The 16,803-nt window shown below is 41.5% G+C and overlaps 1 protein-coding gene across 1 annotated transcript; it reads right to left on the minus strand.

The window, feature by feature from the left end:
* Positions 1-634: 634 nt before the first annotated feature.
* On the minus strand, positions 635-6,199 carry ctss1 (cathepsin S, ortholog 1; the record flags this gene model as incomplete). The annotated part of the gene is made up of 7 exons (XM_083783644.1): positions 635-731; positions 1,758-1,863; positions 2,058-2,226; positions 2,926-3,150; positions 3,827-3,979; positions 4,600-4,722; positions 6,128-6,199. The coding sequence occupies 7 exons, from the start codon at positions 6,197-6,199 to the stop codon at positions 635-637; spliced, it is 945 nt and encodes a 314-aa protein (XP_083639770.1).
* Between the last annotated feature and the right edge of the window lie 10,604 nt (positions 6,200-16,803).

Genomic DNA, 16,803 nt, shown 5'->3' on the forward strand with positions numbered 1-16,803 from the left:
ATCGGGAATTGAGGAACACCCACTGCATGTCCCTTTTGTGCCCATATGTGGAGACATTTATTTATTTGAACCCATTCTGACCTGAGATCAGATTCATACGAGGTTTCCACTGGACACACACTGGTCTGATGAACCCATTCTGACCTGAGATCAGATTCTAGAAATGTCAGTCGCTCTTCGATTTTTCAAAAAATAGCAGACCTACAAGCTCGTATCGCGCCACTCGGTGGCGCGATATGAGCTTGTAGATCTGCTATTTTTCAATAGCTAAAGCATGATGCTGACACCAAAATGGGTGCCCGGTCAGAATGGGTTAACTACAGTATGTATTAACCTATTAAACATACTGATTTATCTGGTAATGTATCTTAAACATGATAACTGATCAGTTTGATAGTTTTATAAACTTCCGTATACGTGTATATATACAGTACACCATGAATACTGTGATATAATTTACAGAGAAAGAAATCAGCACAATACTTTTTGAACACTGACATTATGAACTGTTTTGCAACCTTTCAATACACATACAATTACAATAATTCAAACTTGCAAGCAAGCAGCCCCCTTATACTTACTGTACATATAAATACATCCTGAACTCTATTGTCAGGGTGACAGAAGTACAACTTCACAGAGTGGGGTAGACCGCATAGTTTGCAATGCCACAGAGATTCTTGTTCCTGGCCATTCGCATGTACCCTTCTTCACCCCATCTAGTCCCCCAGCTGGAAGCAGAACACACAGTTGGAATGTTTGTCATAATATTAAATACCTGATAAGACTGATATGCTTACGTTCATTAATTTGACTTCTCCACTGACTAAATGACTAAATAAAAGGACTATAGTTTCATGTACAATTTCACTGGTTCCTTTAAGGCAGTGGTTCAACTTCTCAACCGGTCCTTGAGTGGGTTCCCGGTGGTCCAAAGCTAAATGATGGAAAGTTGGTAACCAAATGGACTCTTATTGATCTTTAACAATAAGAGTGTAAAATGAAACCAAAATGGACCCTTACTCATACCTTTGGTTTAATTGTACACTCTCAAGAGTTAAATTGGTTTGCCCGTTATTGCGAACGCAGTGATTGCGAATGTTGTGAGCACTAACTATGAGACCCTGCAGATCATGTCTGTGTGTCTGTCTGTCTGTGTGTCTGTCTGTCCCGCTGTGACACCACCCGCCCGCCACCAGAGGGCGCAGCTGTAGCACACACACACACACACACACACACACACACACACACACACTTAAACTTAAAAAAATTACAAAAAAAATAAAAAATAAAAGTACGTAATTTATTCTAATTGTTGTTATTGCAATTTACGAGCTGCGTTCGCTTCCCGCGTTTGCACGTCTTACTTGTCATATACCCATATCAATACGGCATGGAATTGTGGGCGAAATCGTATCGAACGACAACAAAATGTTCTTTTGTTTTGGGTCTGCAAGGCTAAAGCTCATCAAACTGTGATCCGTGGCTCAAATGCCAAATAAATAATAAATAGACCTTGATATGAAAAGGGTTGAACACCATAGCTTTAAGGTTCTGGCATCTATCTAAACACATGAAAAGGTCTAAAGCTTTTCATCTGTTTTGATCTAGGGCAGCAATTCTCACATGGGGCCGTTCTTTGAAACCTTGAAAATAAATCATTGTGATACAGATCAATAGAAACTAGTTAAAATATAGGAACTTTAGTTAAAAATCGAAGGAGCTTGATATGTTTAGTATTAAGATGACTTATTCACCTGTTTTTCACAAGCCAGTAGTCTTGTCCGTTGGCTGCACCATAGCCCACCACCAGCACAGCATGATTTAGTTGCTGGGAGGTGCAGTCTTTTTCATCGTATACACCTGAGAATCATTGTGGTTCAAATTGCACCTGATGGTTAATGAACGAAACGATGGAAAACACACTAACCAGAATCTTTGTGTATAATGGTACTCACTTTCTCCCTGATTGTGAACATTAAATCACGACAACAACTACTTGTTACGCCTTTGCCCAATGTCCCAACTCTCAACCCACTGTTTGCAGCCTGCCTTACCTCCTTTGTAGTGGTGAAAGGATGGCTGCATGGCATTAATGCCCACCGCTACTGGCCCCACTGTTGCAACAACAGCTTTCAAAGTGTTCTCATTGCCATGAGACAGAAGGACCCTGACCCCAGAGCAGTATGCAGCCTTCCCCTTGATGGAGTTGCGACATGCATCTTCCTTAAATTAAAAGTGACATAATCCAAATTAGATTAACTTCACTCACATTCTCTTCAGAGTACAGTGCAATTACTATGTTGCGCATTATACTGTATAGGCCTACGTCTTTCAAGCAAATAAGCAATATGCATTTTATTATCAAAAGGCGTATTTATCATATAAACACATCCCCACAGTTGTATACATTTCTATATCTGATTTATTGTGTTACTCTGTTTCTCACACACTAAAATATAATATAATACTGTCATGTCAATTCCCTCAAGTTTGGTAGTATTTTCTTTAACTTATTTGTCATTCCGTAATTTTACATCCAACGGAATATAGCTAATTTACCAAACAATGTTACTGCTAAAAAAATTAACTTTTCAGAACTAAGATAATTTAACAATGAAGACATCACAAATGAATAATAATAATAATACAATTATAATAATAGTTATTTTTTATATTATTATTGAGGGGCGCTAGCCCCTCCTATAAACAGCTACAGAGTTTAATGTTCGTGTTGTCTGAACACAAACATTTAATGCAATTGACAATGAACGGATAATTTACTGTCTTTGTCATTATGTGTCTGGGAACCCTTGGCCAATAAGGGACCACCATTCTTGATGATGATGTACGATGATTAGAGCGCCCCTCACTTCACATGGGTGTGATTTTATTATAATTAATAACTAAATGGGTTGAACCAACCTTGTGTTCATAGGGGTAAAAGCTCTCAGAGTCGATGCCTTTGTTGCGGATGATGTAGTTGAAGGCTTTGTTGATGTATCCACCCCTACAGCCCAGGTTTCCATCCTGGCTGCTGCAGTCAACCAGGTTTTGTGGACTTAAGGGGATGAGGATACCTGTATGTCTCTTCATTTGGCCCTCAAGGGCCCCCACTGCACCGAAGGCCCAGCATGACCCACACATTCCCTTTAAGGGTTCATACACACAACGGAAAGAGAGAGAAAGAGAGACATTTCAGAAACGTCATGCCAAGTTCCCACTATACTGTAGGTACCCTTTAGAATAGAGCAGTGCTTCTCAAGGTGAGGTCCGGGGGTCCCCAGCAAAAGTAGTTAATGTAGCATCGTAATCATTCTAACCACATTGTCCATTTGTGGCTATTGAAAGATGCCAGATCTACAAGCTCACATGATGTCCCTTTGAGCCATGCTGTGAGCTTGTAGGAACATTTTGAATAATTTTGAATTGTTTTAACATAAATCTTCTCTTCTGGGGGGGGGGGGTCCTTGGCACAAAACATTTTCAAATTGGGTTCCGCGGGCAAATATATAAATTTTTTTGGCACAAAAAGTTTGAGAGCAGCATTTCAGCATTTCTCAACCAGTTTCATGAGAGCACAATGTGCATCGTGGTGGATCTTGACAGGGTCAACATTAATGTATTATTCAATGTCTGGCCCTGACCTCCAGCATTTCTTCCCTGTGAAAAATTGTTGAGAATCACTGCGTCAGAGTGTAGTCACTAATACAATGGAAATTATTCACTCTTGTTTACACTCAGACTTGTCCTCCATCTACCTATAGTCTCATGTAGCCAGATGTTTTGTCCAATTGTCTGGATATGCTGAGAATATATGGTGTACCTGGTTTTGGACTGGGCTGACCATGTCTCTCTCCCTCCAGTCCACTCTCTGGGGCACTTGCACGCCACTTCCTTGTTTGATGGTCCAGTTTTTCCAATGAATATTGTCCTCCATCTTTAAACAATTCAGAATTGTGTTGATCTCCTCTGCTGTCTTGAAAGATAAAAGGGGGGTCCGTTTATGTAATGTATGTAATGTATGTAATACAGGTATCTCTGTCTTGTACCTGATAAGAGTCCTTATAGAGCATAGCAGTGGGTGTGGTTTTCTGGACCCACTAAGAAATAGTTAGGTCTTCGGTCTTCGCGTCTCGTCCTCTTTAGACAGTCCTTGATGTAGTCCAGGAAGTAAGTGAGCCCAGTGTCCATGACATCAGAGACACTGGGCTCACTGCTAAAATCTAAAATATCTAAAACCACATATTACATACATAAAGACCCCCATGAAAGTGTTCTAAATCTTCTAAATGTCATTAACATATATATTTTTTTGGGGAAAAGGGTGAAGTTTCCCTTTAATGTAGCAGAAAATAGGATTCTGAATCTGCACATTATCAGATGATGTAGTGTGCCATACCATATATCACCACAGTGGGGTGACAAATCTCCTGATTACTGGTAGCTTTGGATGAAACATTGTCGTTCTAGAGTAAATTGACAGGGGACATGATTGGCACTGTTTTTGCATTTGTATCTACAGTATACTGCAGTTAAATATGTTCATCAAACCAGCGCATGGGGAGCCTGCATGTGCGCTTGAGGACATTGTATTACCGTGTCAGCCAGGTGGTTGAGTCCCTCTGTGAAGGTGTGCAACCCTGCTGAGGCCTCCTGGTTGTGTTTCAGTATCAGCTTTAAATTCTTCTCCCAAACCGTTCTCCTGTAGACCATCTCCTCCTGAAACAACAAGCACCACACTGACTGATGGATAGATTTAAATGTATTTGATATAGGTTTGATATTGTTTTCATTCATGGTGCATATTAGGTTTCACCTGTATGAGAGAAACAAAATGAATGAAAAGTATTCAATATCTTACCCGGTCCTGGTAAATCTTCTGATACTTGGATTTCCAATCTTCCCATTGTTCATTTAAGTCAGCGAACATCTGACCGAGAACAGGAGCGGTCAGAAGCAGCACGGCAACCCAGATGTGCATGCTGAAACAATGCAAAAGACACTGATGGTCACCGCAGTGATTTAATTCTGCTTTTGCTCTGGCGATTTAGAGAAATCCATTATAAACAAATTTAGATTAACTACAAATATCATAGACCATCCAAATTGCCTTGCAAATAATCAGTATACCAATTAGAAAACATAACAGTGTCAATGCCTCGTGAAATCAAACTCTAAATGAATAATGTTGTGGATGAGTGCGCCTTTGTATTGCACGGCTTCTTGGCAGTTGCCTGTCATCCCATGACATCCTTTCATTATGTTTTATTTCTTGATTTCTTGTTTGGCCAGAAATAGATGTTTGTGTAGCACTGACAAACTAATATGTGAGAGTTGTTCGAAAGAATATTGTTTTTACTTGACTTAACAACTTTCAGGTGTTTGTTGTTATTAAGAACACCTGGCGCAGGGACCTTGAGACTGACATCAAGCAGTGTGGACTGACATGGAAACAGCTGGAAAAGAAGGCCCAGGATAAAGGACTCTGGCGAACTGTAGTCAACGGCCTATGCTCCATGAAAAGGAGCGATAGGCATAAGTAAGTAAGTACGGTATAATAACATCAGTCTCTGGAGTGTCTCTCTCTCTCTCTCTCTCTCTCTCTCTCTCTCTCTCTCTCTCTCTCTCTCAGCAACACTGTATAGTATGTGACTAACTTTCCCTCCCAGAGTGGAGCATCATTATTCATGCATGCCTCCCTGTTAGACATGAGGTTGACTATACAAATTTCTTTACTCTACAAAACAGTTTTCTGAAAACCGTATGATTCTAATCTATATCAGTGGTTCTCATCAAACCTTTTCATGTCACCCCCACAAATACATGCAGTTGGCCGCCCGGCGCCCACCCCATCTCAGGGACCACGAGAAGAACATTTTGAGTTACAAATGTTCGCTTTAAAAAGTATATATTATAGAAATATTTTGCACACATTCTACCAATCAAAAAAAGAAAGCTCATAGCACGGCACAAAGTGACGCGCTATGAGGTTGTATCTGCTATTTTTTTAAATGGCCAACTAATGTGCTCTATATATATTCGATAAAATCTAAAATGACACAGACACTTTCCTGGTTTTGATGGATTAAATATAATAATGCAAATGAGATTAGTCTAAACATACCTTGCTGTACTCAAGTGGGTTGTGGTCTTGTCTCTTGTCCTGAAGATAGAACTCAAAGCTCACATTTAACATGCTAGACAATGTTCACGCTAATGTTTCCTGATACAAACCGTTTTCTTATAGCCTCTCTCTGCCCCTCTGTGAATTCTGGTCAGTCATGTGAACCTAATTTAAAACCTACTGCTCTCCTAATAGCTAACTGGGTAAATGCAGAGAACTAATTAGGTGAAAATGTACAGTGACAAATACAACAACTAAACAACTAATATTACAGTGACAAGAAATATATTACGGTACATTGGTCTATCCAGTTTGCCCTTGTAATATTATTGTAATCAATAACCAATTGCTGTGATAAACCAATTGAACTCCAGCAACTGAGAAGTAGGCTAAGTTTTGTATTGCGTTACTGGTGTTACCTAATATTCACTTGTGATGTGAAATCACTGTTATGCAAACAATTAAGGTATGAAACCAGTGGTGGAAAGTAACAGTACTTGAGTACTACTTGAGTACTATTTTTCTATTAGCTACTTTTTACTTTTACTTTCATACTTTTACTTCTACTCTACACTACATCTCAGAGGCAAATGTTGTACTTTAACTAGTTACTTAGTAGATTATGATTAGGCTATTATTTAAAAAAAAATTACCACTTCAGCCCTATATTATATACTTTGCTTATTTGAAAAAAAGCCAATCTACAAGCTCACAGGTCACAACGCATCGCACCGAGCTTGCAAATCTGCTATTTTCAAAAGATTTGTTATGAATTTTATACATCATTCATAATCATCAGTTATCATATTATGATAACTTGTGAAACGGGACATTGCGCATAGTAGTCTACTTTACTCATTTAAGTATATTTTGATGCCAATACTTTTCTACTTTTACTAAAGTAAATTTTGAATGCCAGACTTTATTTGTAACAGAGTATTTCTACGTTGTGGTTGTGGTTGATACACCTCTTCAAAACACCACAGAATGAAACGAGAGCAATAAACACATTCAATAGCATTTTGGCAGAGGCTCATCTTGCCCCCCCATTGCTGCTGTTCTTCTGGACAGAAAACTGCTGATCAGTGCAGGTTGTAAGGAACCAGATGGTTGGCCTGGTTCAGCATGGGATGCTCTAGAGGGAAGGTAGCATGTGTACATATACCGTAAAGACTGACTTAACCCATTCTGACCTGAGATCAGATTCATACGAGGTTTCCGCTGGACACACACTGGTCCTGATGAACCCATTCTGACCTGAGATCAGATTCTAAAAATGTCAGTCGCTCTTCGATTTTTCAAAAATAGCAGACCTACAAGCTCGTATCGCGCCACTCGGTGACGCGATATGAGCTTGTAGATCTGCTATTTTTAAATAGCTAAAACATAACATGATGCTGACACCAAAATGGGTGCCCGCGGTCAGAATGGGATAATAACCATGGGTGCTGTTTGAAGGTGCAGTATGTGATTTTATTCTGCTAAAATAAGTGCTAAATAGCTCTGTATTAATAATCATTGCTATAGAATTGTGCAGTATCAGGGGCCCTCCCCAATGTCTCCAGCACTTTAGCAAACAGAAAATGAATGTTCATGTTGGGAAACCAATTTTATCCAATCGGGAAAGATAAAGGGATTGTTTCTTAATTCTTTTTGGTTTTCTGAGCTCAATTTTACCCAACAAACCTGAACTTTTAACATTAAGTAGATTTGCATTTCACACGAGGACAGGTCAGGGTCAAACATTGAACACTAGATTAATTTTTACATACATTCCCATACATTCACTCTCTGAACTGGCAACCCACCTGAAAATGTATGTTTTGAAAGAAATTATAAACACTTTATGACAGCACTATCTGAATATAGAGCTTTAACATTTTCCACAACAACAAAACATTTTGTTTTACCAAAATAACTATGCCTTACACTATACCTTTTAATGGTAGAAAGGAAATACTTATTCCAATGACCCAGGTTGACATGGTCCATCAAAGATACAGTATGATCTATATATAATTTACTGTTCAATATATTACCAGTTTAATTTGATGTTACCAGAATTATCTGCAGCTGTTATGCAATTAGTTAAAGGCAGATTGAAGACTTAAAGGCAGATGGCAGAACTAAGACAATTTGCAGACTGATTGCTTCTACATTCCCTCAGTTTTCTCTATTCGTCAAGAGTTTTGAGTTGATTTATTGTGAGGCATCAGCTTTCTCTGATACATTTTTGCTTAAAGGTAAGGTAGCCATTTTTGGGGGGGGGTTAAAACACTTATTTTAACGGAAAGGAAAATCACATGAAAGAAAAAGCATGGCATTTCTTTCATTGTTTTTTTTTTCATTGTGTAGGATGGGCATAATGGTTTTTACATTGGATGACAAAGTGCATGCAGGCATTCTGTGTGGCAGGATCCACATGGGAACGTCGTGACTCGGACACCATGTGGACAGCCTGTGACATCGCTCCTCTTTGAAAATGGATTCCCGGGCATTTAAATAGTCTCCAGTGTCTCGTCCCTTCTGTCTTTGGGGCCCGAGGACATCAGGAGTCATCGAGGGGGTCCCCAGATTATTATTATTTATTTTTTTAGTAGGCATATAGCTATTAAAGTCAGTTTAACCACTAGTTTAAACCTATATTTTTTACTTTTACAGTTAATATTGTAGCATAGCAAGTCAGGAATACGCTCCACATTCGTTGCGCAATAATCGTGTTATCTGATGTACTTGTTGTACCCGTTGTCAGCTTGATTTATTTAGTGAGAAGTTTGGGTAATAAGTGGAATAGAAATTGGGTGATTCAAGACCCTTTTGCGGGTAAGGGGTTTTGAATCATCACACCCTGTCAGGGTTTTTAATTATGACGTCCGGCTCGCTGTTCATTTATCACTTACATAATAAGCCCACTTCCTTCTTCCATCTGTTCTTTCATCAAAAACCTCTGAATTTGGCTGACCTCTGACTGGCTCCTGTCATCCAAGACAACGCCCTGGACAAGTTCCATGGACACGTGTGTGAGCTCCCAGCAGCATACAGTGCAGTCAGAGCCAGCTCTTTTTCCTAGAGGACATCAGAGAAAAGGGGAGATCTGAGCTGTAACGGCATGCTTCCTCCACACGACTGAATTTCAAAAGGAATATCCCAGAATGAGGATGAAGCCTGTGGAGGATTTTAAAAGTGTCATTTTAGGTCACTAGGATGAGCTAAGTGGCTCTTTAAAGGGCTGTTTGATAGATAATGTTGTGGATATTTCTATAGTTTTAACAGTGTAAAGTTGATTCAACAGCCAAAAACTAAATATCCTGCATTTGGTCTCTCCTCCAGTCTCATAATTGGCATTATACTGCAGGAGGAAGATACTATATCCAACCATATACTGTGCCTACCGACAACTGTACTGAGAACTTGAGAAGTCCTCAAAATTGAAGAGAAGGTGAGTTCTCTATACTTTCTCGTTTTAATACTTTAATACTTTTCTTCAAGTTGTATTGAGAACATATCTGCCTTTGAATGTCATACTAAAATGCACAGTTCCTTTGTAGTTAATGAGCTGTGAATCTCCAACATTAGCTGCCCTAGGGATTTTCTTTCATCACTAGAACTTGTGTGTTCCAAATATTTCTGCTGTGGAAATAGCTGAAAGCATGCAGCCACTTCTATTTCATGGAAAATAACGCCAGACGTGAACGTGAATACTAATAATGCATCTACTTTTTGAATGAAAACTAAATGATTGTAGGTTCCAAAAAGTGGAGGGTCATTTCAATTTGTAATGTTTAATTTTATCTGTTAATAATACCGTACTACCGAGTCCCAGTCGAGATATTATCTTGACCGGTTGAGATCAATTATATTTCATACTATGGCCATTCCAGGGCTCCGTACTATACAAATGAAAATGTCCCACAATTTAAGTTGACTTTCTGGTACTCATGGTCAATTCTGTAATTAGTAGTAATTTGGTATATTTATAATAAATAAACACTAAAGCATCCACTCAAATCTGTCAAATAGTATCACTATGGTGGCATTTTCTCCCTGGGTAAAAATGATGTTAAGAATGGGTATTAAAATAGGTACATTTTATAATCCATTATGACTAATCTTTGACTGACTTTTTTTAATATATGCTCTATGGTCCCAGAACATGCTCTAGTCTAATGTTTAACTTAACTTAATTGGCATTTTGTCTGGCTTTTACTGTCCCCTGTTGGTGGATTCAGTAATGGTTTTGCAAATATGGCATCTCTGACCTCTGATGAAAATGTTTGACGGAAAAACGTTATTATTATTGCGAACGCAGTGAGCCACTTACTATGACAGCAAGGGCTGAATGTCTGTGTGTGTGTCTGTGTGTCTGTGTGTGTGTCTGTCCCACTGTTACACCACCCGCCCGCCACCAGAGGGCGCAGCTGTAGCACACACACACACAGGGCGCAGCTGTAGCACACACACACACACACACACACACACACACACACGCACACGCACACGCACACGCGCACACACACACACACACACACACACACACACACACACACACACACGCACACACAACCACACACACACAAGCTGCGTTCGCTTCACGCGTTTGCGCGTCTTACTTGTCTTATTAAGTTTCGAGCTTGTGGATCTGCATGCTACTTTTGATACTTTTGTGTGACGCTAGTATGATCAAGCAGGCCAGTAGAGCATTCATTCACGAAAACAACCCACAAAAAAGGTAGAATATGGAGATACGAGGTTTTTGTCTGACAGCAACAATTTACTACAATGCATCCACTCTGTAGGTCTGAGTCATGTTTTAACCACTTGAACCCTATAGTGTCGCTTTTCAGAGTTCAGCGAAAATAGCAGATTCTGCAAGTTGTGAGCAAAGACATTATAGTGTTTGGGGAAAACAGAACAAATTCTAACTGAGATAGAAACAACTATAAGAGAATGATCAAGTCCTAGATGAAATTCTGAGTACCAATGTTATCTAAAGTATTTACTTCAATTCATGTATCTAGCAGTAGAATCTTTTCACATCCTGCTGTACAGAAAACATTTGAATTGACCATAGACAAGGGTGTAAAAACAACAATCCAATGTAGATTAAATGTGGCACCGTAGGTTGGGCAATGTCGATATAGTCACATTTTCAAACGTTTGCCATCATTTCCCCAAATTCCCAAAGATTAAAAAGAAAAGAAAAGACAAGAAACTAGAAAAAGTGCCCTTCTGGGCACAGGTCTCCACCAGGTTATCCACAGATCCGTGCAGTTAGAGGTAAAAACACTTTTCGGCCAGTTATAGCGCCACCTTGAGGCTGAGTTGAAATTGTTCATGTGGCATTTTGTCCTCGGCCTAGTGGGAATGTGGGTGCACAATTTCACGGAAATGACGCGATGTGTTCACGATTTGCAGCATTTTGTTTGAAACTGAGCACTCCTGTGAACTTTGGAAGCCAATCTTAACCAATCAGGATGGAGTGTGAGAAATCTGAAAGACCGGTTTGGTTGAATGGCTCTAGAGAGACTGTGTACCAATTTGCGTGATGTTTGGACAAAATCTGTAGGCGTACTGTGCAAAAACTTGTTTTGCACAAAGCGGCCTCCTGGTGGCGCTATAACAGGCCGTTCTGGAAAGTTTGGGGCAGAGGTTCATCGTTGGCATCCAGGGAGTGTGTGTGCAAAATTTGGCATCGACCGGGTTAACGGTGGCCGAGATTAGCTGCTCACGGACACACACACACACACACGGACACACACACACACACACACACACGGACGGACACACACACATACTCTCCCCCCATGCCTTCGGCCTGGTGGAGACAAAAAGTTAAAGACAAGACTATTGTATTAGTGTTCTATATGAACACATTTCCTGACATGCTGTAAATTAGAATCAGCGATGTATAAACATATTTCCTGTCATTCTGTAATACTAGTGCTCTATAAATGTATTTCCCGACCTATTGTATTATTGTATTACAGCTCTAGTGCTACAGTATGTGAACAACAATATGTCCTGGCATGCTGTTATATCCTTAGAGCTTCTAGTACTAATACACTTTTTGTGTTTCTTCAGAAATAATGGAAGAAGACTGAACCTCTTCTTCTCATATGTGTCTGGTTATGAGAAACTACTGCAATTTGTCTAAGCACAGTGAGTAACAACATCATGATGAGACATGGCATGGCATGAGAGACACACTCATGCCATGTTCCATGATACATGAACCAAGCAACAATAACATTTAGAGCTGTAACAGCTGTATACAGTGTAAAGGAAAAGTTATTTTTGGCAGGGAGTAATAAACTTAAATTACTTTTTAAAAGAGTAATGAGTAATATATTCATTTTTCAAGCAACAAGCCATTTCTGTTTTCCTACCAGTCACTGCTGTAATAGCCTGGGATCCACCTATGCTTTCTAGGCAGCTCCCGGCAGGATCCGCCAGGAGAATCTAGACGATCTAATTATAGAATGAGACTAATTAATTAGAGCGACAGAGAGAGAGGAGTGTGTGTGTGTGTGTGTGTGTGTGTGTGTGTGTGTGTGTGTGTGCGTGCGTGCGCGCGCGTCAATTTAACAAAGGTGCAGACGATCAGAAATCAGCAGAGAGTGATGCGACGTTTGCGCTACTCTATGCCGTATTGAAGTGGACTCGGAACCAGACTTTTCTTTTCTCCCTGGAAATAAAAACGTCTGTGTTTCCGAGGCTACTGCATGCACTGCTGTAATGACTTCATTTATTTCTCTCAAACACAGGCAAGCCACCAGATGTTTGAACAGGCTGCTGTCCAGCGACACCATGAGCTGGGGTGCTGCTATCTACCTGTGGGCAGCAGCAGGCGTAGCATGTGCCCTGGACACACCCTCGCTTTGTCCCCAGCCTTGCCAGTGTGACTCAAATGGGCGGGAAGTCAACTGCTCCGAGCGTCAACTTACCACTGTGCTCGACGGAATCCCTCGAGACTCTCAAATCCTAAATCTAACTCACAATAAGATCAAAACGGTAACACGCCAGCAGTTTAGGACCGTGACCCAACTATGGGACTTGGATTTGAGCGACAACATTCTGGTTCTGATTGAAGTGGAAGCCTTCCAAGGCTTGGAAAGCCTGCTGAGTCTGCGTCTCGCCCGCAATCGGCTCAAGGTCATCCCTGTAGGAGCCTTCAGAGGCTTGGCCAGACTGCAGCTACTGGACATAAGTCATAATGAGATCCTGGTGCTGCTAGATTTTACATTCAGCGGCTTGGCAGCGTTGACCCGCATCGAGGCGGGTGAGAATGACTTGGTATTTGTTTCCCCACAAGCTTTCAACGGCCTAACTAGTTTACAAGATCTGCACCTCTACCGGTGTAATCTGACCACTGTACCAACAGAGGCACTCGCACAACTTAATGGGCTGACAAGCCTCCATTTGAGCCGGCTCGGCCTCACTACGCTGCCAAACAACTCCTTCCGGGGACTCGGGCACCTTAGGCTCCTCGTCATCTCTAACTGCCCCTGGTTAGAGACTCTGGCGGAAAACAGCCTCTTTGGCCTAAATCTTACATATTTAACCATTAGCAACTGCAACCTTAGCTCTGTGCCATATGTCCCGCTGCATCATCTTGTGTACCTTATATATTTAGATCTGTCCTTTAATCCAATCACCTCCATTCAAGGGAACTCGCTTGGAGAACTGCTATATCTTCAAGAGTTTCATCTAGTCGGGGGAAGACTTTTGCACATTGAAGCTGAAGCATTCCACACTTTAGCACACCTCCGTTTGGTTAACGTCTCTGGGAACCAGCTGACCACCCTAGAGGAGGCATCTTTTCATTCAGTGGACAACCTGCATATTTTGAGATTCAATAACAACCCATTAGTATGTGACTGCCGTTTGTCATGGGTGGCACGCAAGCGACTGTATTTAGATTTTGGTGGACATCCTCCGAGTTGCACTAACTTGGTCCAACTGCAGGGACGGAGTCTTCTAGATTTCTCGGAGTCCGAGCTCTCCATCCTGTTCACCTGTCGGCGATCGCAGATTTTGAACTGCAAGCCTCGAGAGAGGTGGGCAGATGACGGTCACACCGTTTTGTTTTACTGCAAAGCAGAAGGGGATCCTGTGCCTGAAATCAGCTGGCTAAACCCACAGCTGATACCCATTTCATCTTTTGGTAGAATACGGGTACTTCCTAATGGCTCACTGGAGGTTCGTTATGCACAAGTACAAGACAGTGGTATTTATGTTTGCGTGGCGTCTAATGCTGGTGGAAATGACAGCTTCCCCGTCAGGCTCCATGTCCGGGGCTTTTCTTCACCTTCCCGGAATCCCTTTAAATTAGGTTGGTTTCCCTCTCGATCCCCAGCCGTAAATGAAAGCCACCCGTTCGATGTGAAAACATTGGTGATAGCAGTAATGATTGGGTTTCTTTCATTCTCCAGCTCTGTTACTATATGTTTCTTTTTCATTCTCTTCTGGAGTAAGGGTAAAGGGCAACTAAAGCGCACAGCGACAATTGCATATGTGCCACGAACCACAATGACAAATATCAACGGGGGCCCCAAGGAGTCTGGCAGGTATACAATCAAACTATAATTCACCGAATGTCTGAGTGTGTGTGACTGTGAGTGTGTGTGTGTCCGACCGCATTTTATCTCCTCATTATCTCCTCATTGCCTGCACCAATCGCTCCCACTTTTCACACAGGCATTGACCATATGAATATGGAGGGCGTGACGGAGCCCTTTTTTCGATTTGACACATTAATGATTATTAATTAATTTATTAGTGAATTAACCTCGCACCCTCACACACCTCCGCCCCTTAGCGACACCTGCATCACAGGCCACCGTTCTCACCGTTACCCCACTGGCATGCTTCCTCTAGCTACCGCCGCAACACAACAAAGAGTGCCCTATACAATTTGGCGCCGCGTGTGTGTGTGTGTGTTGATCTGCTCCACACACACCACCTCAGGCCCCTCCCCATCTGGCTACTGTCCTTTGCATGGACAGGCGAATGAGGGTTGAGGCGAACACTCCACCTTAGTAACAGTAGCCTACGCATCGATTCGACACAATTACTACATACATCAAACAACATGCCACGAACAAAACGACCATCACTTTCACTTTCTGGAAGCTGCAATGCAAAGCGTCAGTGTCTCACTCGCGCTCCTGCCCGTACCAACAACAACCAGTCCACCACTAACGCAACAGGTAAGCATTCCGTCTCATGTTGCTTCTTTGCTTGCATGCCTGTGTATCGAACAAGTTACCTCACAATTTACTTCACGCACGCACTACCCGTGTACATTAACTGCAAAGCGTATTCCACTCAGGACCGCAGGCATGACAAAATCCCCACCCCCCGTGTGTGTGTGTGCGATAAAATCCACGTAAGAATCTTTGTACTATTAACAATAACACAGTCTGACGGGCGCCACCATCTTGCTCAGAGAGAGCGCTGAGTAGTGAGCGGAGCGCTGCGAGCGCAGCCTGTAGACCAGAGCCGTTTAGAGAGAGAGAGTGACGACAACAACCCGTGTACATTAACTGCAAAGCGTATTCCACTCAGGACCGCAGGCATGACAAAATCTCCACCCCGTGTGTGTGTGTGTGCGATAAAATCCACGTAAGAATCTTTGTACTATTTGTAACAACATAGTCTGACGGGCGCCACCATCTTGCTCAGAGAGAGCGCTGAGTAGTGAGCGGAGCGCTGCGCTGCGAGCGCAGCCTGTAGACCAGAGCCGTTTAGAGAGAGAGAGTGACGACAACATACCGTTCAGTGACCCATGAAGCTCCGTGAATAAACAGTGAACGGGGTTGTCGCAACTCTCTCCTCTACACGGCGCTGCAGCCTCCGACAGAAAGACGGGAACATTGTTGAGCATAAACGGAGTATACCCGATTTAATGGGAAACACATTGTGTAACAAACGCCGACACTGTTGTATGTTGTGTGTTGTGGACCGGTGCCATCACAGATTAACATGCCGCCCCCCCACCCCCCCCCCCGAAAAAGAAGTGCCAAAGCCAACTGCAGGGCAACAGAAAATACTAGCAACCCTATTTTCTAAATCTAACATCATCATCTGCTAATGATGATGATGTGTGCTGCTGTTCACAGCCTACCTCCTTTATTAACAGTTAAAACTGGCAGAATTATTATAGATTTCATATAGCCAAAATAATATGTAGTATGAATGTTTATTTATTTATTTTATTTTAATTTATTTTGCTACCTTTAGTTATAATAATAATTTCTTCTTCGTTTTCTACATGAATATAACCACAGTATAACCATATAAAATGAAATTGGAGTTAAATGCTGCAATTTATAAAAATGGCAAAATATGTTAAACGTCGCTGAAGTGGGACTCACCTTTGTCCCTGTGTGTGTGTGTGTGTGTGTGTCGTAAAATGCATAGTGTCACTTATCTGCTAAGCAGGAAGGTCAAAACCCCCAGGTGGTCTATTTTAAGACCCTAAAGATAATATCAGATCAAATATCACTCAAAAGAATTTGGAATCACTGTCTTCTCAGCCATAGATTGACTTCCTGCCTGTGGAGGGTGGAACAATTGATATGCAAATAGACTTCAGTTCAAGGCATAGCAAGGCACCACTGTTACGTTCTTAGCTTACACATGTGATGATGACTACTTCTATCTATGTGATGTAT

Source organism: Protomyctophum parallelum (assembly GCF_964188405.1).
Source record: "Protomyctophum parallelum genome assembly, chromosome: 1".
NCBI lineage: Eukaryota > Metazoa > Chordata > Actinopteri > Myctophiformes > Myctophidae > Protomyctophum > Protomyctophum parallelum.